Genomic DNA, 27,022 nt, shown 5'->3' on the forward strand with positions numbered 1-27,022 from the left:
ACCAAGACTGAATCATGAAGAAATAGAAAATCTGAACAGCCCTATAACTAGTAAGATTAAATCAGAATCAAACCTTCCAACAAAGAAAAGCCCAGAACCAGATGGCTTCACAAGTAAATTCTACCAAACATTTAACTAAGAATTAACACCAACCCTTCCCCAACTCATCTAAAAACTTAAAGAGGAAGGACCACTTCCAAATTCATGTTTTGAGCCCAGCATCACCCTGGTAACGAAGACAGAAAAAGACACTACAAGACAGCTACCTGATGAATACAATGCAAAATCAATAAAATACTGGCAAACCACAATCAACAGCACACTGAAAGGATCATCTACCATGACCAAATGGGATTGATTCCATGGGACGCAAGGATGATTCAACACACAAAAATCAACCAATGTGATATACCACGTTAACAGATAGAAGGTAAAAATCACATGATTATCTCAATAGACGCAGAAAAAAACATCTGACAAAATTTAACATCCTTTCATGATAAAGATGCGCAATAAACTAGGAATACAAGTAAATTACCTCAATATTTTAGAGGCCATGAATGAGTGGCTCAGTCAGTTAAGTGTCTGACTTCAGCTCAGGTCATGATCTCACAGTTTGTGGGTGTGAGCCCCATGTGGGGCTCTGTGCTGACAGCTTGGAGCCTGGAGCCTGCTTAGGGTTCTGTGTCTCCTTTTCTCTCTGCCCCTCCCCCGCTCACACTCTCTCAAAAATAAAATAAAAACATTAAAAAAATTTTTTTTTAAATGCCATGAATGAAAAGCCCACGGCTAACACCATACTCAATGGTGAAAAACTAAAAGCTTTTCCTCTAAGGTGAGGAACAAGTCAAGGATGCCTACTCTTAACATTTCTATTCAACACAGTACTATAAGTCCGAGCTAGAGCAAGTAGGTAAGAAAAAAATTAAAAAAGCATCCACATCGAAAAGGGATAAGTAAAATTATCTGTTTGCTGATGACAAGATCTTGTATGTAGAAAACTCTAAAGATTCCACACATACACACACAAAAACCCTGTTAGAACTGGTAAGTGAATTCTAGAAAGTTGCAGGATACAAAATGAACATACAAAAATCAGTTGTGGGGCTCAGTTGCTTAAGCGTCTGACTTCAGCTCAGGTCATGATCTCACAGCTTGTGGGTCTGAGCCCCGCATCAGCCTCTGTGCTGACAGCTCAGAGCCTGGAGCCTGCTTTGGATTCTGTGTCTCCCTCTCTCTCTGCCCCTCCCCCACTCATGCTTTGTCTCTCTCTGAGAGACAAAAAATGAATATGTTTAAAAAAATAAAAAATAAAATAAAAAATAAAAAATAATCCGTTGTGTCTCTATACACTAACAATAAACAATCCAAGAAGGAAATTAAGAAAAAACAATCCCGTAAATGGCATAAAACAGAATAAAATAAATCTAATCAAGGAGGCAAAAGACTGGTACACTTAAAACTACAAAATACTGCTGAAAGAAGTTAAAGAAGATACAGAAAAATGGAAAGACAACCCATGGTCATGGACTGGAAGACTTACCGTTGTTAGAATGTCCATACTACCCAAAGAGATTTACAGATTTAATGCATCTCCCAACCAAAATCCCAGTGGCATTTTTTTAACAGAAAAAGAAAAAACAATTCTAGAATTCATGTGGAACCACAAAGGACTCTGAACAGCTGAATCAGTCTTGAGAAAGAACAAAGCTGAGGCTTCATACTTCCCAATTTCAAAACATATCACAAAGCTACAGTGATCAAAACAATATGGGCATAAAGACAGGTATTATATACCAATGGAATAGAATACAGAGTCCAGAAATAAACCCACACACATATGGGCAACTGATCTTTGTCAGGGTACCAAAATAAACAATGGGGAAAAGATAGTCTCTTCAACAAATGGTGTTGGGAAAACTGAATATCCACATGCACAGAATGAAAACTGACCCTTAGCTTATACCATACATAAAAGACTTAAAAATAGACTTGAAGCTATAAAGTTCCTATAAGAAAATATAGGATGAAAACTTTGTGACATTACTCTTGGCAACGATTTCTTGGATAGGACACCAATGGCACGGGCAACAACAGTAAAAATAGACAAATGAACTACAACAACAACAACAAAAAAGTTTTCGCACAGTCAAGAAAACAATCAACAGAGCAAAAGGCAACATACAGAATGGAAGAAAATATTTGCAAACCATATATCTGACAAGTGGTTATATCCAAAAGATATAGGAAACTCCTACAACTTAACAGCAAAAAGAAACAAACAACCTGATTACAAGAGGGGCAAAGACTAGAACAGACACTTCTCCAAAGGCATACAAATGGCCAGGACATCTGTGAAAAGATGCTCAACAACACTAATCATTATAGGGAAATGAAGATCACCTCACATCTGTTAGGATGGCTATTATAAAAACAAAGAGAAAATAACAAGTATCAGAGAGGATATGGAGAAACTGGAATCTTTGTGCACTGTTGGTGGGAATGTAAAATAGTACAGCCAATATGGAGAACAGTATGGAGGTTTCTGAAGAAATAAAAACAGAACTACCATATACTACAGCAATCCCAGTTCTGGGTATTTATCCAAAAAAATTAGAATTAGCAAAGGGGCACATGCACCTCAATGTTTATAGCAGCACTATCAACAATAGCCAACTTAAGGAAAAAGCCAAATGTCCATTGACTGATGAATGGATAAAGAAGGTGTGGTATATATACATATATACAATGGAATATTACTCAGCAATCAAAAAGAATGAAATCTCGTCATCTCAACAATGTAGATGGAACTACAGTGTATTATGCTAAGCAAAGTAAGACAGTTAGAGAAAGACAAATATCTTATGATTTCACTCACATATAGAATTTAAGAAACACAAAAGATGAACATAGGGGAAGGGAAGGAAGATAAAAACAGAGTTGGAGGCAAACCGTAAGAGACTCTAAAATACAGAGAACAAACTGAGGGTTGCTGGATGAGGGGTAGGCTAAATGGGTGATGGGCATTAAGGAGGGCACTTGTTGGGAAGAGCACTGGGTGTTAACGGAAGTGATGAATCACTAGGTTCTACTCCTGAAAACAATACTATGCTGTATGTTAACTAACTTGAATTTAAACTAAAAAAAAAAAGAATTCAAGTATTGTGCTCAGTGCTACGTGTAAAATTTCCAATGTTTACACTAAACTTTACATCTTAAGGAGAATGCTGTTATAGCCTTCGTATCCTACCATCTACAAGTGTACATGGCTTAAATACTGAATAAAAAGTCATCTGTCACAACTAAGGAAAAAAAAATTAGAATCAGGATCTTGAAGAGGTATCCACATTCTCATGCTCACTGCAGCATTGCTTACAATAAGCAAGATATGGAATCAACCCTAAGCGTCCATCGATGGATGAATGAATAACAAAAATGTGGTATACCAGAAATAAACCCAAACTTATACGCTCAATTAATCTACAACAAAGGAGGCAAGCATATACAATGGGGAAAAGATAGTATCTTCAATAAATGGCGCTGGGAAAATTGGACAGCTACATGCAAAAGAATGAAACTGGACCACTTTTTACACCATACACAAAAGTAAACTCAAAATGGACTAAAGATCTAAATGTGAGACCTGAAACCATAAAACTCCTAGAAGAGAACACAAGCAGAACTTCTTTCACATCAGCCTTAGCAACAACATTTTTTCAGATGTCTCAACAGGCAAGGGAAACAAAAGGAAAAAATAAATTATTGGGATCACACCAAAATAAAAACCTTTTGCACAGCACAGGAAACCATCGACAAAATGAAAAGGCAACCTGCTGAATGAGAGAAGATATATGCAAATGATACATTCAATAAGGAATATCCAAAACATATAAAGAACTTATACAATTCACCACCAAAAAAACCAAAAACAAAAATAATCTGATTCAAAAATGGGCAGAAGACCTGAATAGACATTTTCCCAAAGGCATACAGATAGCCAACAGACACAAGAAAAGATGTTCAACATCACTAATCATCAGAGAAATGCAAATCAAAATCACAATGAGATATCACCTGACACCTGTTAAAATGGCTAGAATCAAAAAGACAAGGGGTGCCTGGTTGGCTCAGCCAGTGGAGCATGTGACTCCTGATCTCAGGTTGTGAATTCAAGCCCCATGTTGGGTGCAGAGATTACTTAAAAATAAAAACCTTAAAAAAAAAAAAAAAGACAAGAAATAACAAGTGTTGGCGAGAAAGTAGAGAAAAAGGAACCCTGCTGCATTGTTTGTGGGAATGTAAACTGATGCAGCCACTCTTAGTGAGGAGGTTTCTCAAAAAATTAAAGATAGAAACATGATACAAATCTGATAATTCTACTAGTGGGTATTTACCGAAAGAAAATAAAAACACCAATTCGAAAAGACATGTGCACTCCTATGTTTACCGCAGCATTATTCACAATAGCCAAGATACGGTGGCACCTGGCTGGCTCAGTTGGTTAAGGGCCCAACTCTTGACCTTGGCTCAGGTCATGATCTCACAGTTTGTGGGATCGAGCCCCGTGCCGCTCTCTGTGCTGGCAGCTAGAGCCTGCTTGGGATATTCTCTCCACCCCCCACCCCCACTTCATGCTCTCTTTCTCTCTCAAAATAAATAAATAAACTTAAAAAAAAATACAATAGCCAAGATATGGAAGCAACCTAAGGGTCCACTGATAGATGAATGGATAAAGAAGATGTGGTATTCATATACGACGGACTATTATTCAGCCATAAAAAAGAATGAGGTCTTGCCATTTGCAACAACATGGATGGACCTAGAGGGTATTATGCTAAGCGAAATAAGTTAGAGAAAGACAAAACCCATATGATTTCACTTATATGCAGAATCTAAAAAAACCAAATGAATACACACACAGAAAAAGCAGAAACAGACTCACGAATATAAAGAACAAACTGATGGTTGCCACAGGGGAGGGAGGCAGTAGGATGTGCACAATTGGTGAAGGGGACTGGGAGATACAGGTTTCCAGTTATGGAATGAATAAGTCATGGGGATAAAAGGTGCAGTAGAGGGAACAGAGTCAATGATATTATAATATTGTTGCATGGTGACAGATGGCAGCTACACTTATAGTGAGCACAGCATGAAGTACAGACTCAGTCAAGCACCATGTGGTACACCTGAAACTAATGGAACTTTGTGGCTCAACTATACTCAATTGTGGAATATTATTCAGTCATTAAAAAAAAAAAACTCTGTAATATGTGATAACGTAGATGAACCTGGTGAGCAAGATGTTAAATATTGACTGTATACATTTCAATAAAAAGTCAAATAAATGTAATTAAAGTGAAATAAACTAGTCACATAAGGACAAATGCTTCATGATTTCACTTCTATAAGGTATCTAGAGTAGTCAAACTCATCAAAGCAGAAACAGAATGATGGTTACCGGGAGCCTCAGGGGATGGGAAGGAAATGGAATGGCTGCTCAATGAGTTTAAGTTTCAGTCATGCAAGATGAAAAAGTTCTAGAGATCTTCTGTACAACATTGTGTTTGTAGTTAACAATATGCATTATACACTTACAATTTTCTTAGGAGGGAATCTCATATGTTTTTCACAATTAAAAAAAAAAAAGAAAAATGGACAAAGGCTACAAGCAGGATAAGAACAAATACAAAAGGCAAACATATGAAAAGATAATAATAGACATATACCCTCTGATACAAGAAATTCAATCTCTCGGATACTGTAACCTGCCATAGAAATACAGACACAAGGACAAGGGGTTATAGAGCATCTACAAAGATAGTTTACATTTATACTAAACACACACATACATACACTCTCAAATACATTCTGTAACTACACAGTTAAGTAGGTAAATATACAGAAACAGCCCTACAAGCTGATTCATGCCAAATGTGGCCTCCTGCGAGGTGGGATGGGTGGGTGGGTGCAGCATAGGCAACACAACACTGTATTTTTTTAAACTATAAAATTTTTATTCTGCATTTTCCTAGGTGGTTTTAATTTTCCTGAGCATCTCTTCATACTGCTGGTGTAATTCTGAGATAAATGATTATAAAATATATCATTATGAACACACATGGAAAGAAAGCCACAACACTGAATAAAAAAATATGTTGCAGGGGTGCCTGGGTGGCTCAGTTGGTTAAACATCTGACTCTTGATTTCCACCCAAATCTTGATCTTGCGGTTCATGGGATTGAGCCCCTAGCCAGGCTCTGCGCTGACAGAGCCTGCTTGGGATTCTCTCAACCTCTCTCTCTCTCTCTGCCCCTTCCCTGCTCACGTGCGTGTGCTCTCTCCCTCTCTCTCTCAAAATAAATAAACATTAAAAAAATACATTGCAGAATAATGTGTAGAGTACCTATTTTTTGTTAAAAACAAGCAAAATGTTTCTGAAAAGAAAAAAAAGTTCTGAAAAAGTATAGAGCACCAAACTGTTAACAAAGACTAACTGAAAGTCAGGCTTTTATTTTATACATTTTTATATTTCTAAAATTATTTTAGTCAATAGCACTTCTGTAATACATTTTTAAAATTTTAGACCATTTTAAAATTATCCTTTGAAATAAATTTTAATGATACAAATTGCTCATGGTCTACTAGGTGACAAAAGGTGGGCACAAAATTACATATAAGATACCTATCGCAGGCATTATTTTTAAAACAGAAAGGAAATAGTGCGCCTGGGTGGCTCAGGCAGTTAAGCCTCTGACTTTGGCTTGGGTCACGATCTCGCAGTTTGTGAGTTTGAGCCCCTCGTCAGGCACTGTGCTGCAGCTCAGAGCCTGGAGCCTGCTTCGTGGTCTGTGTCTCCCTCTCTCTTTGCCCTTCCCTTGCTTGCACTCTGTCTTGCACTCTCTCAAAAATAAACAAATATTAAAAAAATTATTAAAAAAAACCCACAAAGGAAATACAGTTGAACCTTGAACAACACAGGGGTCAGGGATGCCAACTCCGCATGCAAATCTGAGTATAATTTTTGATTCTCAAAAGAAGCCTTACTGATAACATGCAGTTGATTAACACATATTATGCATGTTATATGTATTATATACCGTATTCTGACACAAAGTGAGCTAGAGAATAGAAACTGTTCGTCCGTCTTCAGCTCAGGTCATGATTTTGAGCCCTGCATTGGACTCTGTGCTGACATATCAGAGCCTGGAGCCTGCTTTCAGATTCTGTGTCTCCCTCTCTCTCTGCCCCTCCCCCACTCACACTTGGTCGGTCTCTCTCTCTCTCTCTCTTTCTCAAATAAATAAAAATAAACTGTTAAGAAAATCACAAGGAAGAAAAAATAACACTTGTAGTACTGTACTGTTTTTATGGGGGAGAAGTCCACATATAAGTGGACTCATCCAGTTCAAAACTGTGTTGTTCAAGGGTCAACTACACAGGAAAATGTTTACAGTTACACCTATGTTATGTGGTTATGGTGACTTTATTTTCACCTTTACAAATGTTTATATTTTCCATGTTTTCTAAAATGAATGCGAATCCCTGTGACAATCAGAAGAAATAAATCAAAGTTACTTTCAAAGTAATGGAGCACTGAAGGAAGATTATCGTTGCCCTGCTCCATCTGGAAAGGAGTGAGAGGGAGCATGGGAAGAGGTAAAGCATGGAGGCTGAAGTCAGAACCCCCAGCCCAGCTTCCCAAATGTGAGACTACAAGGAGCCCACTCCACAATTCTTTCTTCATCTATAAAACAAACACATAAAGGGTGATGATATCAGGGCCCGCCTCACACAACTCAGTGAAATAAGGCAAGTACCTGGCATACAAGAAGTCAAAAAGTCTGAGCTATTAAAAATCAAAAACTTTAAAAAAAACAAAAGCAGCAAACAAACCATGATTGAGGACAGTCTGATATGAACTCTACTACCTCCCTCCTTTGCCAAGAAAACCTCACCTAGAAATGCTAGATAAAAGTCAGCACCCTCCACTCCTTACACATATAGCTAAGCTGAAACCAAGAGAGAAAGCCGAGCCTGCAGTGCAAGGAACAAAAAGGAATCAACCAACAGTGAGCAGGTGCCAAAGCTGTAGGACTCAAGGGAAAAGGAACCTGGATATAGTTCTTAACATCTAAGGGCTGAGGACTGGGGACTTAATCCCAAAGGAGAGGAGTCCCAAGGGCTGAAGGTCCCTTGCATGACAGGAACCAGAACGGAGATACATGCATAAAGCCAGAGGCCATGAAGGAATACATTTCCACCCCTCATTAGATGGGGCTTAAAAAATTGCACACCAGCCTGGAGAAGTAAGGGAACTAGCCTTTTGCCAGGGCCCTCATGGAAAAATAGAGTCCATAAGAAACAGAAGCCCAGACTCTCACCAGACACAGATGGAGACTCCAAATACACATTACTCCAAAGTAATGACGACTAGCTAAACTCGCAGGGCCCCAGCAGAGGAGAAAACAAAACTCCCCTTAGGAATGCCTCCATAATCCAGAGCACATGGGACTCCCATGGAAACAAATCCCAACTCAAAATGAGCTTCCACTGGGAAAACAAAAACACCATAAGAGGAAATAAACCATCATATGGGAGAGTAACAAAAGAACTTGTACTGCAACGATAAGATAATAACAGAATAATCTAAAAGCATCTTTAAAATAAGCATGTTTAAAGAATGGCATGGGGCGCCTGGGTGGCTCAGTCGGTTAAGCGTCCGACTTCAGCTCAGGTCACCATCTCGCGGTCCGTGAGTTCGAGCCCCGCGTCGGGCTCTGGGCTGATGGCCCAGAGTCTGGAGCCTGCTTCCGATTCTGTGTCTCCCTCTCTCTCTGCTCCTCCCCCGTTCATGCTCTGTCTCTCTCTGTCTCAAAAATAAATAAAAAAACGTTAAAAAAAAAAAATTTAAAAAAGAATGGCCGAATGTTAGTAATTGGTGAAAGCTGGGTAAAGGACACAGGCAGTTCATTACCATTCTCTTTTCTTTTGCATGTTGGAAATTTCCGTAATAAAAAGTCTTAAAAATTCCATAATGTAAAGTTTTTTAAAAAGTTAACGATGTCTGGGGCACCTGGGTGACTTAGTTGGTTAAGAGTCCCACTCTTGATTTTCGCTCAGGTCATGATCTCACAGTTTGTGAGTTCAAGCCCCGCATCGAACTCTGCGCAGACAAGGTGGAGCCTGCTTGGGTTTCTGTCTCCCTCTCTCTCTGCCCCTTCCCCACTTGGGCATGAGTTCTCTCTCTCAAAAATAAACAAACATTAAAAAAAGAAACATTAATAAAAAAAGTTCAAGATGTTCAAAGAGCTCAAAGGAAGGAACAGAAGCCAACTGGTAAAAACAGGCAGATTTTTAAAAGCCAAAAAAAGTACAGAAACTAAACATTAAGCTAAACACACAAAAAATTTTTTTAAATTGGTTCCATGCCCTTTGTGGGGCTTGAACTCACGACCCTGAGATCAAGAGTTGAATGCTTTACCGACTGAGCCAGCCAGGTGCCCTGTAAGATAAACAATTTTTTAAGTTATTAAGTAGAATAGACAGAGCTGAAGACAGAATTTAAAATTGGAAAATAGAATGTGAAAATGTTCCAGCATGCAGGAGAATGACATAAAGAGATAAGGCTATATACAAGAAAAGATACAGAGAATACTGATTGAGAAGGTCCAAATACTTCTGTTAGAACAGTAGTGAAGAAAAAAAAGAGCAGCCAGAGGAAAAAAGGAGACAGATCAGGTCGAAGGAGCAGAAAAAGGCCCAAGTGGGAAAAAAAAAAATTAAGTCCAAACCTAGAATACTGAAGTACAAGTGAAAAATAGCAGAGCCAAAAAAAAAAAAAAAAAAAAAAAAAAAAAAAATCTTAAAAGCCACAAGAGAGAAAAAGGAATCACAAAAGTGACAATTAGACCGACAATAGACTACTCAACGAAAAATAGCTGCTAGGAGACAATGGAATCATATCATCAAAGTGTTAAGAAAAATCAAGGTCTGGGACACCTGGATGGCTCAGTTGGTTAAGTGACTGACTCCTGATCTCAGCTCAGGTCTTAATGTTTTGAGTTTGACCTCTGCGTTGAGCTCCACGCTGGGTGTGGAGCCTAAAGAAAAGAAAATCAAGGTCAATCTAGAATTTAAAACTATGAACAATCATACAAGAGTATGGGAAAAATGAAGATATAAATTAAAAACTTTTTATCAGACATACCAAGGCTGATTTTACTACATACAAATCTCTGCTAAAAGAATTACTAAAAAAAGGAAAAAGAAGACCAAGCCCAAAGGGAAAGAGTGGGCTGTAAGAAGTCATGGAGAGGAAAGAAAAGGATAGGCTTGTTGGGAAGTCTAAATAAATACTTATCATTAAGGGAAAAAATTAATTTAGGGGAGGGGTTAGAACAAACTGCAACTAAAATACTAGCCACAATAAACTGGAAGATGGGAGAATAAATGTTAAAACTAGAATCTTGAAGGTGCTAATTTTTTTTGATAGTATAAAAAGTCAAGAATGCAAGTTAAAAGCTAAACATAACCAAAAAAAGAACAGAAACAGAAATTAATTTCTAAACCAGTAGATGAGACAAAGACTGAATTTTAACATTTATTTTTAACGTTTATTTATTTTTGAGACAGAGAGAGACAGAGCATGAACAGGGGAGGGGCAGAGAGAGAGGGAGACACAGAATCTGAAACAGGCTCCAGGCTCTGAGCTGTCAGCACAGAGCCCGACGCGGGGCTCGAACTCACGGACCGTGAGATCATGACCTGAGCCGAAGTCGGACGCTTAACCGACCGAGCCACCCAGGCGCCCCGACAAATACTGAATTTTAAAAACTCCATCATGGGGCACCTGGGTGGCTAAGTTGATTAAGCGTCTGACTCTTGATTTTGGCTCAGGTCATGATCTCACATTTCATGAGATCGAGCCCCACGTAGGGCTCTGTGCCGACAGCGCCTTCTTTGGATTCTCTCCATCCCTCTCTGCCCCTCCCCCACTCATTCTTTTTTTTTTTCTCTCTCTCTCTCTGAAAATACATAAATTAAAAAACAAAACAAAACAAAACAAAACCTCGGGGCACCTGGGTGGCTCAGTCAGCTAAGCATCTGACTTTGGATCAGGTCATGACCTGAGTTCCAGCCCCACGTCAGACTCTGTGCTGACAGCTTGGAGCCTGGAGTCTGCTTCAGATTCTGTGTCTGTCTGTCTGTCTGTCTCTCTCTCTGCCCTTCCCCTGCTCATGCTCTGTCTCTCTCTCAAGAATAAATAAACATTAAAAAAAATATTAAAAGAAAAACAACCCCACTCAAATAACAAAAGACAGGAGAGAAAAAAATAACAAGCAAAGAAAAACTATGGTCGAACTGAAGACCCAAGGACAGAGGGTAGAAATAGATCCAAGTGTATCACCGATCCTAATAACTACATGGATCAAATAAAGCTAATAAAAAGGCAGAGATTATAGGTCTTTTCAAAAGAATTTATTTTATTTGAGAGAGAGAAAACAAGCATGCACAAGGGAGGAGCAGACAGGGAGGGAGGGTTAGAGAGGGAGGGGAAGAGAGAGAGAGAGAGAGAGAGAGAGAGAGAGAGAGAGAGAGAGAAGGAGGGAGGGAAGCGGGGCTTGAACTCACAAACTGTGAGATCAGGACCCCAGCCAAAGTAGGATGCTTAACTGACTGAGCCACCCAGGCACATGAGACAAAGAAAATCTTAAGCAGGCTCCATGCCAAGCTCAGAGTGAAGTTCAACTTGGGGCTTGATCTCATGACTGTGAGATCATGACCTGAGCCAAAATAGAAAATCAGATGCTTAACCGACTGAGGCACTTAAGACGCCCTGTTTATATGTGGTCTTAAAATGTAAAGATTGGAATGTGTCAAGGGCACCTGGTGGCTCAGTTGGTTAAGCGTCCAACTCCTGATTTCAGCTCAGGGAGCGCCTGGGTGGCTCAGTTCGTTAAGCATCTGACTTCAGCTCAGGTCATGATCTCAGAGTTCATGAGTTCAAGCCCCACATCAGGCTCTGTGCTGATAGCACAAAGCCTGCTTGGGATCCTCTCCTCCCCTCTCTCTCTCTGCCCCTTCCCCAGCTCTCTTTCAAAAATAAATAATAAAACATTTACAAAATAAATAAATAAAATTAAGATTGTGGGCTGTGTGAGGAAAAAACATACTAACACTAGTCCAAAGAAAGCCAGTCCTACACTGGAATACTTTAATTTACTTCTCTGAAACTGATTACACACACAAAACTTAGTAAGGATAAGGAAGATCTGAATAACACAATAAGCTTGATCCACTAGATACACAACACCACATCTATCAAAAACAAAACTGGCATTCCTTCCAAGCACATGGAGAATATCTAGAAGCTGACCATACATAAGGCCAACACAAAGGACATCATAAAAAATTCCAGAAAATTAGTATCATGCCAGTTCTGTAACCACAATGGCTAGAACTTAATTACAAGCTAAATGAGAGGGTGGCTGGCTGGCTCAGTCAGTAGAGCATGCAACTCTTGATCTCAGGGTTGTGAGTTCAAGCCCCACACTGGATGTGTGGCATACTTAAGCTATAAATTAGTATTTTTTAAAAACCTCCACATTTTTTAAAAACCCACATACTTGGAAACTAAAAAATACTTCTGAACAACCCATGGGTTAAAGAAGCAATTACAACTGAAATAATGAAGTGTTTAGTACTAACCAATGAGAACATTACATATCAACATTTGTGGAATACAGCACAAGTGCAACCCTGGGAGAAATCTACAGCTTCAAACGCATTTATTAACAAGAATTTCAGAAGCTATATTAAACATAAAATCAATTAGCCTTAAAAACAAAATAGACACAGGGGCACCTGGGAGGCTCCATCGGGTAAGCGTCCTGACTCTTGATTTTGGCTCAGGTCATGATCTCACAGTTTGTGAGATCAAGCCCCACATGGAACTCTGCGCTGACAGCGTGGAGCCTGCTTGGGATTCTCTGTCTCCCTCTCTCTCTGCCCCTCCCTCACTTGCTCTCTGTCTCTCAAAAATAGATAAACTTATAAAAAAAATGAAATAGACACATACAGTGTACAAGTAAAATTTAGAAAATCTAAGATCAGTGGATAAAGTCTTTGTCAATACTTAGGTTGCGAGAGTATACTACAGTTTTATAAAATATTACCACTGAAGGAAATTGGGCAAAGTGTACAGAGATCTCTCTAAATTATTAAAAAGAAAATTTTTTTAAACATTTATTCATTTTTCAGAGACAGAGAGAGACAGAGCATGAGGAGGGAAGGGGCAGAGAGAGGGAGACACAGGATCCGAAGCAGGCTCCAGACTCTGAGCTGTCAGCACAGAGCCCGACACGGAGCTCGAACTCAGAACTGCGAGATCATGACCTGAGCCGAAGTCGGACGCTCAACCGACTCAGCCACCCAGGCAGCCCTCTCTAAATTATTTTTTATATTGGCCTGTGAATCTGCAATTATCTCAATGAAAATTTCAATTAAAAAAAAAAAAAAAGGCCGAAATATCAAACACTACCACCACGAAACGCTGGCAAGGATGTGGAGTAACAGGAACTTTCATTCGTTGTTGGTGGGAATGCAAAATGATACAGACACTTTGGAAGACAGTTTGGCAGTTTCCTACAAAACCAATCATATTCTTAACCTACAATCCAGCAGTTGCACTCCTTGGTATTTACCTAAATGAGCTGAAAACTTACGTTTATACAAAAACCTGTACACAGATGTTTACAGCAGCTTTATTTATACTTGCCAAAGCAACCAAGATATCCTTCAATAGGTGAATGGATAAACTGTGGTACATCCAGACAATGGAATATTACTCAGTGCTAAAAAGAAATGAGCTATCAAGCCATGTAAAGACATGGAGGAAAATTAAATGCATATTATTAAGTGAAAGAAGCCAATCTGAAAAGGCTATATACTGTATGATTCCAACTATATGATATTCTGAACTTTTTAAAGTGTTCATTTATTTTTCAGAGAGAGAGAGACAGAGTGTGAGCAGGGGAGGGGCAGAGACAGAGGGAGACACAGAATCCGAAGCAGGCTCCAGGCTCCAAACTGTCAGCACAGGGCCCGACTCGGGCTCAAACTCACGAACCGTGAGATCATGACCTAGGCCCAAGTCAGACACTTAACTTACTGAGCTAGCCAGGCTCTCCCAACTATATGATATTCTAAAGAAGGTAAAACTATGGAGACAATTAAAAAAAAAAAAAAATCAGTGGTTGCCAGGGAAGGAGGGATGAACAGGTGGAATACAGAGGATTTTTAGGGCAGTGAAACTACTCTGTATGATACCACAGTGGAAGATACATGTCATTATACATTTGTCAAAACCCACAGAATGTACAGCACTAAGAGTAGACCCTATGTAACCACAGACTTAGGGTGATAATGATGTGTCAATATAGGTTCATCGATTGCAGGAGATGTACCCCTCTAGTGGGGAATTTTGACAGTGGGAGAGGCTGTGTGTAGGTTGGGGCAGGGACTATACAAGAAATCACTGTACCTTCTACTCAGCTTTGCTGCGAACCTAAGACTGCTCTAAAAAAAAAAAGAAATAACGCCACTGACGTTAAAAAAAAGAAAAACAAAAACAGGGCAAACTAAAAGACAGTGGAAGACACAAATATTTATTCAGCACCTATTATCTGCTATCACTCTGCTAGGTACAGAGATACAATGATAAGCAAAACAGATATGGTCCCTGTCCTCTTATAGCTTACACCTAGTATAGGAATCAGATGGCAAACAAACAAAGCAACCACACGAATATAAAAGTATAATGTTCAATGACAGCATATAACCTGATTTACAGCAAAGGTGAAGACAGTGCCTCTGAGAAAGAGATGTTTAAGGTGAGAACTGAAGGCGGGATAAGAGCCGAGAGGAATGTTCTAGGCAGAAAGACTAGCATATGAAAAGGCCAGCGTGGTTGGAGTAGAATGATAGATCAGGAGATTCCCAAAAATAAGGCTGGACAAACAGGCAGGGATCAGATTATAAAGATTTTGGCTTTTGCAACTGGAGCAACTGACACCACACTTGGATGGCATTAACGGAGTGACATAATCGGATTTATTTTTTAGAAGATCATTCTAGTTGCTGTGTAGAGAATGGATTAGAATGGGGGAGGGAAGACAGAAACTTGTGGATAGCTCCAGCAGTAGGTAGGCTACCTGGATTAGGTAGGTGATAGTGGAGAAGGAGAAAAGTGGCACAATTCTAGACATTTCAATGGGAGAACTGGTAAGACTTGGTGCTGGACTGGATGGCTATCAAATGGAGTGACAGAGTAGGAGGTATGAGAGATGGTCAACTCTGAGGTTTCTGACATGAAGACCAAGTGGAGAGAAATGTCACTTCAGAGAAGTAAAAATAAAGGAGGAAGTAATTATAGGGGAGTAGGTTGGAAAGCAAGAGATGCCAGGAAAATACCTAGGTGGACATTTCAGGAATGTAGTTGGGGATACAGCAATTGAGCTCAGAATGGAAAAATGGGCTCAAACAATGCATACTGGAGTCCATGGCTTGTGGGCAGTATTTAAAACCATGAGAGTGAAAGAAAATTGCTCAAGGGAGCCTATATAGAGAAGGTTTAAGCCCAAGCCCGGGGTAACTTGGGATTCTAGCAGTCGCACAGAAGACAAAGGAAAATAAGCCAATGGAGGGGCTATGGAAAGCAAAGGAAGAGAATGCTTCAAGGAGAGGGGTCCACTGTATTTGGAACCACTGAGAAATCAAGTGAGGTGAGGGTAGGTTGGGCTTAGCAACATGGCGGTCACTGGGAGGCCTCACCAAGAGGAACTTCAGGGACACGGAAGAGACAGAGCCCAGACTGAAGTGCACTGAGGAGTAAGCAGGAGATGACAAAGTGGAGGTGGGGAGTGCAAACAATTCCTCTGAGCAGCTCTGTTGTGGGGAGGGGAGACAATGAGGACCAAGCAGGAAGGAGATGGCCAGTCAAGGGAAGGTTTTTAAAAAGTGACTTCTCATTCCCTTGTCACAAATGAATCAGACAGACTTACTGATTAAAGGAACTTTTTGCTGTTGTTGTTTTTAAATTTGGGAGATAGCAGAATGCACATGAATGTGGAAAAAAGCTTCAGAAGCCAGTGGGTCCCAAGAAATAGTCCTTTCTCTGATGGAGCAAGTCCCTGAGAATTAGGAGGGGATGGGATCTCAGACACATGTAAAGGGATCAATGTTTGGTAAGACTGTAAGGAACTAACTTAAGTTGCGACCATGCCTTTATAAGAATTCAATGTAAATAAAGCTTAGTTCCACCTAAAGAAGAAATATGCACATATCCCTATTTTTTTTTTTAAGTAGGGTCCCTGCCCAATGTGGAGCCCAACGCAGGGCCCAAACTCACGATCCTGAGATCAAGACCTGAGCTGAGATCAAGAGCTGGATGTTTAACCGACTGAGCTGCCCAGGCGTCCCCCCACGTATCCCTATTTTAATGTGGAAAGAAGCAGCTTCAAAAGTGCAATGGTTTCTCAACAAGGAGAAAATAAAAAAATTTTTAAAGGTGCGGACTAAAAAAAAAGTGCAATGGTTTCAGCTGACATAAACCTGAAATGTTTCAGAGAACTCCAGAATACTAGAGTTTGGTTACAGCTCTAGGAAACTTGAAAAGAAATTGTTTTAGAGCAGTATCTAAGATTTATGGAGCATCTTACTTTATACGGGTAGTAAAGACTAAAGGATTACAGCTTCAAAAAGATCTCAGTGCAGGGGCACCTGGGTGGCTCAGTTGGTTGAGCGTCTGACTTTGGCTCAGGTCATTATCTGGCGGTTTGTGAGTTCGAGCCCCGCGTCGGGCTCTGTGCTGACAGCTCAGAGCCTGGAGCCTGCTTCGGATTCTGTGTCTCCCTCTTTCTCTGCCCCTCCCCCGCTCATGCTCTGTCTCTCTCTCTGTCAAAAACAAATAAATAAACATTAAAAAAAAAACACTAAAAAAAAAAAGTATCTCAGTGCTAATGACAACCTGACCCAACCCTTGTATGACGGTATAAATTGTACAAAGGTCTCTCACTTCTATTCTTTGCCCACCTTGGTAATGTCTTTACAATTGCTCACTGAACACAGTAGGAGAGGATTACCATCCTGTGGGATAGATGGATGCATGGGTTCAGAATGGCAGGCTAGGACACCTGTCCCAAGCAAGCAGCGAAGCTAGGATCTAAAGCCACATTTTTGGCTCCAAAACCAATACCGATTTACTAATTAAATCTGTTACCAATTAACAAGTTTGCTGAATATTTATGGCTTAACCTTTCAGGGTTAATGTATACAAGGGCAACCAAGTCTAAAAATCACCACAGACATTTTTAGACATCACGGAATGCCAGGCTGGAAGCACCACTGGTAGAAATAGATGAGACAGTACAAGTTCTGGGTCTCAATCCTCTCCTCAGTGACAGTTTGGTCTCCCAGGTGACTGTGGGGAAAGACATGAACTCAACACAGACACTGAAAGTAGAAGTGACAAAAACTTTAAGTTTGACAAACTCTTCAGAGACCAAGACCAAAACGCAAAGAAACAGAGTCTAGGGCGGCGTCGAGGAAGGCACGGCGTACGTTCTGTTTCCAATCACACAACGTAAAGCAGGGTTTCTCAACACGGTAGTAGTGACATTTTGCACCAGGAAATTCTTTGTCGTGGGGGACTGTCCTGTGCAGTACAGGATGTCTAGTAGTAGGGCCTCTACTCACTATATGCCAGTAGCACATCTCCTACACCCCTGTCACGACAACCAAACATGTCTCCTGACGTTGTCAAACAACCTCTGGGAGCAGGGTGGAGGGAGACTGACCTCAATTCAGAACCAACCACTGGCTGGTTCCACTGTGATGGCAGAAGCTAAGGGCACACAAGACAGACCTACAAAGAAAACGAGGAAAGCTTATGACCTTATTTTTTTCAGGCACCAGTTTGCACAGTCTTTACAAAAAGCATCAAATGTTCCAAGGACAGGTAGCATGTACCGAGAAAAGTAGGCCTAGTCCAAGGAACGGCACCTTACTACCTAGAGGAACTCTTAGTAATAGGTTTTACAGACCAAGCAGTCAGCCATCCTTCCTCCTTCCCACACTTGGTGACCGAGGTGACCAGCAAAGCAGGCCGAAAATCAGACACCTACACTCGGCTCCCCCATGCCTACCAAGCCGTTCCTCATCTTTCTATTCTCTGGCAGGGAGTCTACACCCTTCTGGAAACCTTCTGGCTCCACTAACAGGCTCAAGACAGACAAAGCCTGTATTGCCTGAACTACCCTCTTCCCAGGAGGGCAGAAGACCACCTCTAATAGGCCAGTAACACCCCCCATTTGGTTGTATGCTGACAGGGCTCTACTGATCTCCCTTGAGAGAAGGGACACTCAGCTCTTTGTCTGTTGCCTTGTTTTACAATTATTTACTCTGCCTATCGAAATCTGATGGGCTTTAGAATGCTTGGTTCAATGGCATTATCTATTTTCCCATCACTCTGGTGTCAGAGAATACTACATTCTGTCTAACGATCCAGGCCTTAAGAAGCAATTCTTTTCTAAGAGTTTCTTTAAGGAGAATCCATAAAATTATCTTGACTTCCCATGTTCTAAGAAAAGGGCTATAGAACAAAAGATAATCTGTGGAATCCTTAGGCTTTTTAAATTTTGCTTGGCAGATGCCTGCTGACCCAAGTCCCCAAAGTCTTGTAAAATAACTTGAGTATTCCTGCTGGTTTCCCAAGCTGTGCTAGCCATGCTGTTGTCAAAATTAACTTTTTTACCTTGGTGTGTGAATGTCCGAAACAAAACCTCATTTTAAAATATCTGCAGCATTGCTATGACTGGGCAGCTGGGCTTCGGCTGACTTAGGACAGAGTGAAATTACTGCCACCCAAGCCCCAGTCCTCCTGGAGGTTTCCACACGGCCTCTGCTTAGACTGTGAGCATCTTGAGAGGGAAGCCCACAGTTAGTCCATGGAGCTCAGTCCTTCCCTGCAAAGAAGCCTTTTACAAAGAAGACTTTTACAAAGTCTGTTGTGTAAAAGACCAAAATGGATACTGCAACACATTAACAATGAGATCATTTTGTGTTACCTGTAGAAGATCTCTGTAACTATTGCTGGAGCAAAGGATACCCCGTTCCTGCTCTCTACAAGTCAACTGCATCAGAAACAGAAGACTGTGAACAATAAAAAAGCTAATTTCATGCTCTGTGATGGTTCCTATAGGCTCTCCCCAAGTATAGTTTTTTAGCACCCCCTTCCTAAGCACAGCTTTTTAAAAGTTGGGTTTTTTTTGTTTGTTTTTTGTTTTTTTTTTTTTAAATCCCAAGCACATTATTTACTTCTTTAAAAGATTAAGGGTACCTGGGTGACTTGGTCGGTTAAACATCCAACTTCAGCTCAGGTCATGATCTCATAGTTTGTGAGTTCAAGGCCCGCGTCCACCTCTGTGCTGACAGCTCAGAGCCTGGAGCCTGCTTCAGATTCTCTCTCTCCCTCTCTCTCTCTTTCTCCCCCACTCACACTCTTGTTTCTGTCTCCTTTCTTTTTGCTTGGCAGGAGCACAAGCAAAGAGGAGGAGGGCACGGACCAAAGCAATTTTCTAAAATTAAACTCTAAAGGAAAAGGTGTGCATCTGAGGTTTTCCCCAACCCAGTTCTTGGTCTCCGAATCCAAGGGGAAGGGAAATTTGGGGCGTGAGATTAGGCCTCAGCTACGCGGGCATTTATAAAACATCCTGGCAGGTGCTCTCTGCCAGGCAGTCTATAATTAGTGAGTGTGCCTCAGAAACTTAAAACGAACTCAAAGGGTTTCAGAAACCATCAGCCAGCCCCTGAGCACTGAGCTGTGTAGTCCTGGGGCCACTCCGCCCAGAACACGGCGCTGGGTGCCCGCTACCGTGCATCCGTGTGTGCATGCACACGCCGGCTGGGGAGAGTCTCTTTTTTCAAAGCTCTCATGGCTTGACCTCAACACCTGCTACACTTCCTGAAGACAGACAGGCTCTGGAGCTCCACTTGTTCCTCGCACGCGGCTGCACTTTCTAGGAACGACCGCACACACGCAGAGGCTGGCCAGCTGCCAAGGCGGGGGCAGCCCAGCCGCCTCGGGCCTGAACTTTCCCAGTGCTGTCAGGGCGGGATCCCGCTATGAGCTGACTCAGCGGCCGGCATGGAACTCTGCCAGCCACAAGGCAGCGCGGGGGCTGCAGGCAACTCACAGATGTTTTGCTAAACCAAAGCAATCAGCCAGGAGGCGGGTCTGGGCTGGCGGCCAGGCTGCCGCTGTCGTGGAAGCGGGGACTCTCTGATCCAAGTCCCAGCTCTGCCACTACCTCCTGGTGATCTGAGGGAAAACCTCGGTGCGCCTCGGCATCTTGCCTGCTCCGGGGCCTGTGTGGCTGCGGTGGAGGAGGTGGAGGACGGTGCATAAAAGAGCGTCTGGAGCACTCCTACCTACCGTGCTAGCTCAGTCAATCCTCACAACACCCTTGGGAGGTACGCCTGTTTTCACTTCACAGACGAAAGGATGCAGGCTCACAGACTGAGAGCCCTACTAAAGGATCACAAGGGTAATAAATGGAAGAAATGGGAACTGAACCCCCCACTTTGCTAGCTCTGGAATCTACTGCAAACACTGCTGGGGTCAAACGCAGATCAATTACACAGAGCTCCTGTATTCAAAGCCGCTGATTTTTCAGGTTCCAAAGGACCTTTCTTACAGGACTTCTCAGTTGCCCTGTGAACACCCACAGCTCTTTACAACTTATTTCCAAAGAGCAAAGCACCACTGGGCCGCATGAAGAGCATGTACTTGTGGGGAGTACCCAGATACTACCAGCTTTATCACGAACTCCCTAAGCCCCAGCAAGTCACTTCACCTGGAACAATCCACCAACACTCCCATTCTGTTGGTGAGGAAAAACTGCATGGCAGGTCAGAAAGGGAAGAGGAATCAGAAGCCAAAGGCTTGGTTGACAACACAGATTCCTTGGGCTCCACCCAAATAGAATTCATTTTTATTTTTAATGTTTATTTATTTTGAAAGAAAGAGGGAGTGCATGCAAGCAGGGGCAGGGGCAGGGGCAGAGAAAGAGGAGAGAGAGGGAGACAGAGAATCCCAAGCAGGCTCTGCACTGTCAGCACAGAGCCCAACGCCAGGCTGGAATTCACAAACCATGACCTGAGCCAAAAGCAAGAGTCAGACACTTAACTGACTGAGCCACCCAGGCGCCCCCCAAATATAATTTTTTAAGACCCTGGGATCTGTATTTTTTAAAGCTTACAAAATAACTGTGATGCTCAGCCACGTTTGAAAATCACCTGCGCGTGGGGCACCTGGGTGGTTCAGACGTTTAAGTGTCCAGCTCTCGAGTTTGGCTCAGGTCACAATCTCACGTTTGTGAGATCAAGTCCCATGTGGGGCTCTGTGCTGAGTGTGGAGCCTACTTGGGATTCTCTCTCTCCCTCTCTGCCCCTACCCCTGTCACAGACAGACAAACAAACAAACGCCACTTGAAAATCACTTCAGCTTACCTTGGCTAAAATTGGAATTTTGAGGTCTACCTTTTCCTGTTTCAAAGGGGGTGGTATAAGGGTGAAATGAAATCATGTCTACAATGCTCTTCGTTGGAAAACACACACAACACAGGTGCTTCTTGTCAGCTACACTTAACTGCAAAACAACAAAACTGTCCTTAAAGAGTACGATCCTGGGTTAGCCTGGGGCTATGAAATGGTCTTAGGCAAGACTGTTCTCTTACTAATGTACAAAAACTGTAATTAGAGTCGCGTGTTGCATATATTTAGATATCCCTCATAACACTGTTGCAACCTCATCCTTCCTTTTTAAAAAAAGAGATTGTACTGACATTCTTTCACATCCAATTTGAAACTATATTCGGAGGACACACTTCATTGCTGTAATCAAGAAACGAGTATGGGGAAAAAAAACTCAAAGTCTATTTACGGTGAGACCGTTGGGTCACTGAAGCGGGGTGAGAAGGCACACACTGGGGGAGACCCCGGCCCTGGCAGTACCCCTCTCAGCCAGCCTTTAGGAAGGACAAATGACCCCCTGCACCACAAAGACTGACCTGCTTGAGCTGCTCATCCAGATTCCAGCTCGGCTGCCCAGCTGTGGAGACGGAAGGTGGGGCCTTGGAAGCATCTTTGGTATGGTCTTCTTTAGCTTGCTGTCCCCGTGGCGGGAGCCCCGGCGCTGGAAGCAGACCGGACACGGGTGCTGCTCTGGGGTCCTGGCGAACCACTTTCTGCACATGAAAATACTTTGAAGGAGCCTGGGCCTCTTTCTCAGCCACCTCTGCAACTTCATCATCCCCATCCTCATCTTCCAGACCTCCTTCCTCTTCCTCAGGCTCTGAGTTCACGTTGCTCCGTTCAAACACTCGGGCCACTGCTGTGGCTGGTGGAACTCTGGCTAAGGGCCCCAGGGCAGGGCTGCCAGAAGACCTCCCAGGGGTGGCGGAAAGGAGAGTCTGCTGCGCGACCAACTTCTGGGCATATAAGAATGGGGCTTCCCTCATCTGTTGTCCCTGCTTCTCCCTGGCATCCATCTGCAGAGGAGCCAGGTGTGGTGGCTGTGGCGGTGGTGGTGGCGGTGGCGGCGGCTGCTTCTGTTGCTGCAGTGGCTCCATCACTGCCTCGAGTTTCACCCACCGATTGGCATGGCTCTGAACCTGGGCACAGCCCAGTGGGCACACTGGGTCTGAACCTTAAGTGATCAACAGAAACCACAAAGAAGGAGAAACAAGGGGGGAAAATGTAAAACAGGTATTAAAAGACTTTCTTTTTTCCACTAAAGGGTGTGAGTTCTGAACACTAAACATACACTCCTAAGCCTGGGTTTTAAGAGGAATGAGTGGACTTGGGGGGAGGGAGGTTGGAGGGGACGTAGTGAACGGTGTGAAGACAGGATGAATCTCAGCAGAGGTGGACTACCGTGGGTTTAAAAAGAAGTAAATCCAGACAATACCTAGCCTGTGAACTTCTGTGTTCTGACCTTTCTCTCTCAACATTATCAAACATTAGCCAGTTTATTACTGTGAACTTCTGTGTTCTGATCTCTCTCTCTCAACATTATCGAACATTAGCCAGTTTATTACTGAAAAGGCAACTGGGTTTGCACTGTACAAAGGTGGTGAGCATGAAAACCTCAAGAATAAAGGAAAGAAGGTCCTGCCTACAAAAGAGGGAACACTGTTTACGTTCCCGGGCCCATCAGAGAAAGAAGTACCATCCAAGCCAGACGCAGAGCAATCAGGAAGACAGAATGATTTCTCTCATACCAAAACAGAACCTAGCAAACGGCTTTTAGGTTTAAACTTTTCAAATTTCCCAGATCAGATTGCCAGCCTGCTCTTCAAGTGGGCTGAGCCATGTTAACTGTACATTATGGCCTCAAAAAGAATCCAATTTCAACAACATGAAAGAAATACACAAGGAGGCAAGAGTTTCAAATTGCAGTCGTCACTCAAAAAACAAACAGTGGGGGAATTCCTCTGGAGATTTTAAAGTTAATTAAATTGAAACAGATATTAATATTGTCTCAACAACAAGGTAATGCTTCTTTTTTATAAACCACCAAGTAAATCTCTTCACATCTCTTTTCTTTCTGATTCACTTCTACTATGATATTCTAAGACAAATACCAAAAAGAAAAGGCTTTCAGGCCGAAAGTACTCTAGGGACAGGTTTATCAGCATTCTTACCAATCAGTCTCCAAACACATCCCCCTTTCACACCCTCTTCTCCGCTAGCTCCCTCTTTCCCTCCCTCTTTCCTGTCCTCCTCTCCAGATCTCCACCCCCAACAAACCTCACTTGAGTTATGTTTCCCCATAACTGACTGGATTACTACGCACGGGCAAATTTTAGGTAACAGGACTCGCAACATGGAGTACAATGTTGTCATCACATGAAAGAAGAAGCTGCTTCGCACAGGTTGGGACTTGATATTTGCATTGTTTCACTGTTTTAGAACGGAGTATAAAGATTAAAAAAAAAAAAACTAAATGCCTTCAGTGTTTTCAAAAATTCATGGGGAAGTAATCACATCCCTAGCAATAAAAACTGTGTGGTTTTATTAATTTTTTAATGGGTTAGAGGAAAAAGGTACAATTTTTAAAACTAGGCAAAAAAGCAGAGATAAGAATTCTCATTTTCGGTTTATCCGAGAAGCACTGCTTTTGCCTTTTGAATTTGGTGGAAGATTCAAATTCCAATTTGCCTCTTACTGCCTTTACTTCCTCTCTTGGCACTTGAGAAAGTGTGAGTTACGCCTGCAGCTTTAGCCCTTTTTATAGTTAACAGAACATGAAAAGACTTACACCCACATTAAATCCAGTTGGCAAAAGTATGCATTTAGGATAAAAACTGGCGTAAAAAAAAATTAAACAAAAGAATAAAGCAAATAATTCGGTGGTCATTTTAATTTTCCTTACAATCATTGCAGTCAATCAGTTACAAGAGAATAATTTTTCGACTAGGTCCTGCCAGCCATTGAACAACTGCTTCTTGTCCTGTGGCACCATCTTCTTAGTATGCTGTCCCCAGCAGAGGGGGAGGTGTCTCACAGCCTCTTTAGTAAGATTGAAATGACTCAGTTCCACAACTCAATACACACACCCTCCCCCAAGAGCCCATCAACCTCCTGTCCCTAAGCAGAAAGATCCAAACAATAATGCCACCTGCCTGTATTTAGAAAACTTGTGTCTCAGAAATCTAAGCCAGTTCATCCCTTCACACGGCCCCCTCCCCCATTTCCACTAAAGTTCCCGGACCACCATGCCCGGCGCAACGGACCGCTTGTAGCTTTGAACCCGGCCTCCCCTACCATTCCCGCTACCTTCGCTGCCGGATCCCTCTGGCCCTGGTCCCCTTCAAGCCCCACACCTCCTTCCCTGGTTACGCCAGCACCCCCCCCCCCTTCATTATACCCCCAATCGCAGCCCTATCACTTTTACCTCCACCAAGCCCTCTCAGCCAATCCGCTGGCTCTTCTTCGATCGCCCCAACCCCACCTATCCTCGCCCTCAGTTCCCGGGGGCCCCTTACTCTTCCCATCTCTTTATCTCAAATCACCCTACTGGTTGCAGGGCGCCTCGGGTCTCCTCCCGGCGCTCTCACTTTTCCTCCGCGGCCCCGCGCTCAGCCGGCCCGCGCCTTCGCGTCTCCCCCACACACACCTGCCTCCCCTCGCGTACCTCCACCTGCCACAGCCCCCTCTCCCGCGCGACTGAGGGAGCCGGGCCCCACGCGGCTTACCTGTGCGCAGCTCTCCGGGTCCGGCCGGGGGGGGGTGAAAGCAGCCACTCAGGCCCCGCCGCAGCAGCTGCTTCTCGGACTCCTCCGCAGCCGGGGGCCACAGCCGGGGCGGGGCCCGCACCGGAAGCGGCGCCGCGGGGCCGGGACCGCGAGCCCGGGGCGGGGCCGGGGCGGGGCCACACTGGATGGGGCGGGGCCTGAGGCCGGAAGCAGCCAAAATGGGAACGAGGGGGCGGGGTCAAGCGGAAGTGACTTCTAGGGACGGCTCCGCCCGACTGAGTCGTTGGCGGAAGCGGATGGAAGCTGGCGGAAGCTTCCGCCAATGGGGAGCTTGGACTCCGCGGCGTTCCGGTGTGAGGGCTTCCGCGCGGAGTTGAAAAGAGATGGGCTGCGTTCAGTCTTTTCTGTTCTCTGTTTGTGGAGGTGTGGCGCGGAGTCAGGTTGGTAGGAAGGTAAATAAAGGACGAGAGGTGTCCGTGTTTTTTTCTGCTTCCGTCCCCTTCCCAACCACCTGCTTTCAGACCGATTTGCCTCTGAGATGCCCTCTTCCAGACCAGTTTTCTCTGAACCTCTTGAACTGGGACCTGGTTGTGTTCCGAGGATGCTGCATCCTCTGGAACCCCCTCCCATGAATTAGTATTCTCACTTCCGAAGTTCAAAAGGTGGGGGGCTATGTGCCGAGTCCGGTCACCTCTTGTAAAAACTCTTGCTTCTCAGACACTTCTTAAGATTTTGCCACCTATGTAACCGCCTCTTAGAAACCATCTGTTTATTTGTGCATCCAGCTCCGTGTTTTAATTTTCTCTCCTCTATCTTCCATCTTGATAATTAAAGTGAAACTGACCCTGAACCATCTTGGGCCTCATCTTTAGCGACCCTGACATCAGCCTCCCAATCTTAGGCAAAAGCCCAGACCTTGTCACCAGAAACATTGTTGTGTCACAAATTAGTAATTGGAACATCCTTCCAATTGCAACCTGATGTCCTTTCAGTTTGACTGCTGAAGAACTTGTTCAGAACTTTTTTTTCACTTTATCAGTACCTCTAATCCGTTGAAAGCCTCCACTTAGTCTGCATTCTTCACTTCCCTTCTTATGCGTCTTAGGTACAAGGGTGTACCATTACAATCTGGCTCTTACTACTAAACCTGCCTGCCATGCCCTTTTTCTCCAACTAAGTCCTCCACTCTAGGTGGACCAACATGCCTCTCTATTCCTGTAGCTGGTCATAGAAAATTGTCCTGCTGAACAGACTGCCATCACTAGCTTATTAATTTCAACCATAAATTGGCTCTGAAATTTTTTAGTGCCTGGAAATTTCATTATATTTTTCTAGTTAATTTGCTGTCCACTAGCTCTGCAAATCTGTAACCCTACACTTCCCATACACCTTCCCCTGATTATCTTACTGTATAAGTCACAAAGTGTAGAATGCCTTATACCCCCCAAATACAGAAACATTAAAAGGGATACATGCACCTCTATGTTTATTGCAGCATTATTTATAATAGCCAAATTATGAAAACAGCCAAGTGTCCATTGATAGATGAATGGCTAAAGAAGATATGGTATGGTATGTGTACACACACACACGATGGAATATTATTCAGCCACGAAAAAAAAACCTTGCCACTTGGCAACAATGCAGATGAAACTAGAGAGTATAATGCTAAATGAAATAAGTCAAGCAAATAAAAACATACAACA

The 27,022-nt window shown here is 42.9% G+C and overlaps 1 protein-coding gene across 7 annotated transcripts in view; it reads right to left on the minus strand.

The window, feature by feature from the left end:
• ARID3B (AT-rich interaction domain 3B) overlaps positions 1-25,425 on the minus strand; it is a 60,620-nt gene extending 35,195 nt beyond the window's left edge. For 3 of the 7 annotated variants that reach the window (XR_006218500.1, XR_006218499.1, XM_042988390.1), the window contains exons 1-2: positions 25,317-25,425; positions 22,128-22,765 (exon numbers count right to left, since the gene is read on the minus strand). Coding sequence is in view for 5 of the 7 variants with exons in the window: in XM_042988390.1 (XP_042844324.1) it covers positions 22,128-22,688 (561 nt within the window). In the remaining 2 variants the exon portion in view is untranslated. The other 4 variants (XM_042988394.1, XM_042988391.1, XM_042988393.1 and 1 more) reach the window with 4 other exon arrangements.
• Between the last annotated feature and the right edge of the window lie 1,597 nt (positions 25,426-27,022).

Source organism: Panthera tigris, chromosome B3 (genome assembly GCF_018350195.1).
Source record: "Panthera tigris isolate Pti1 chromosome B3, P.tigris_Pti1_mat1.1, whole genome shotgun sequence".
Classification (NCBI taxonomy): Eukaryota; Metazoa; Chordata; class Mammalia; order Carnivora; family Felidae; genus Panthera; species Panthera tigris.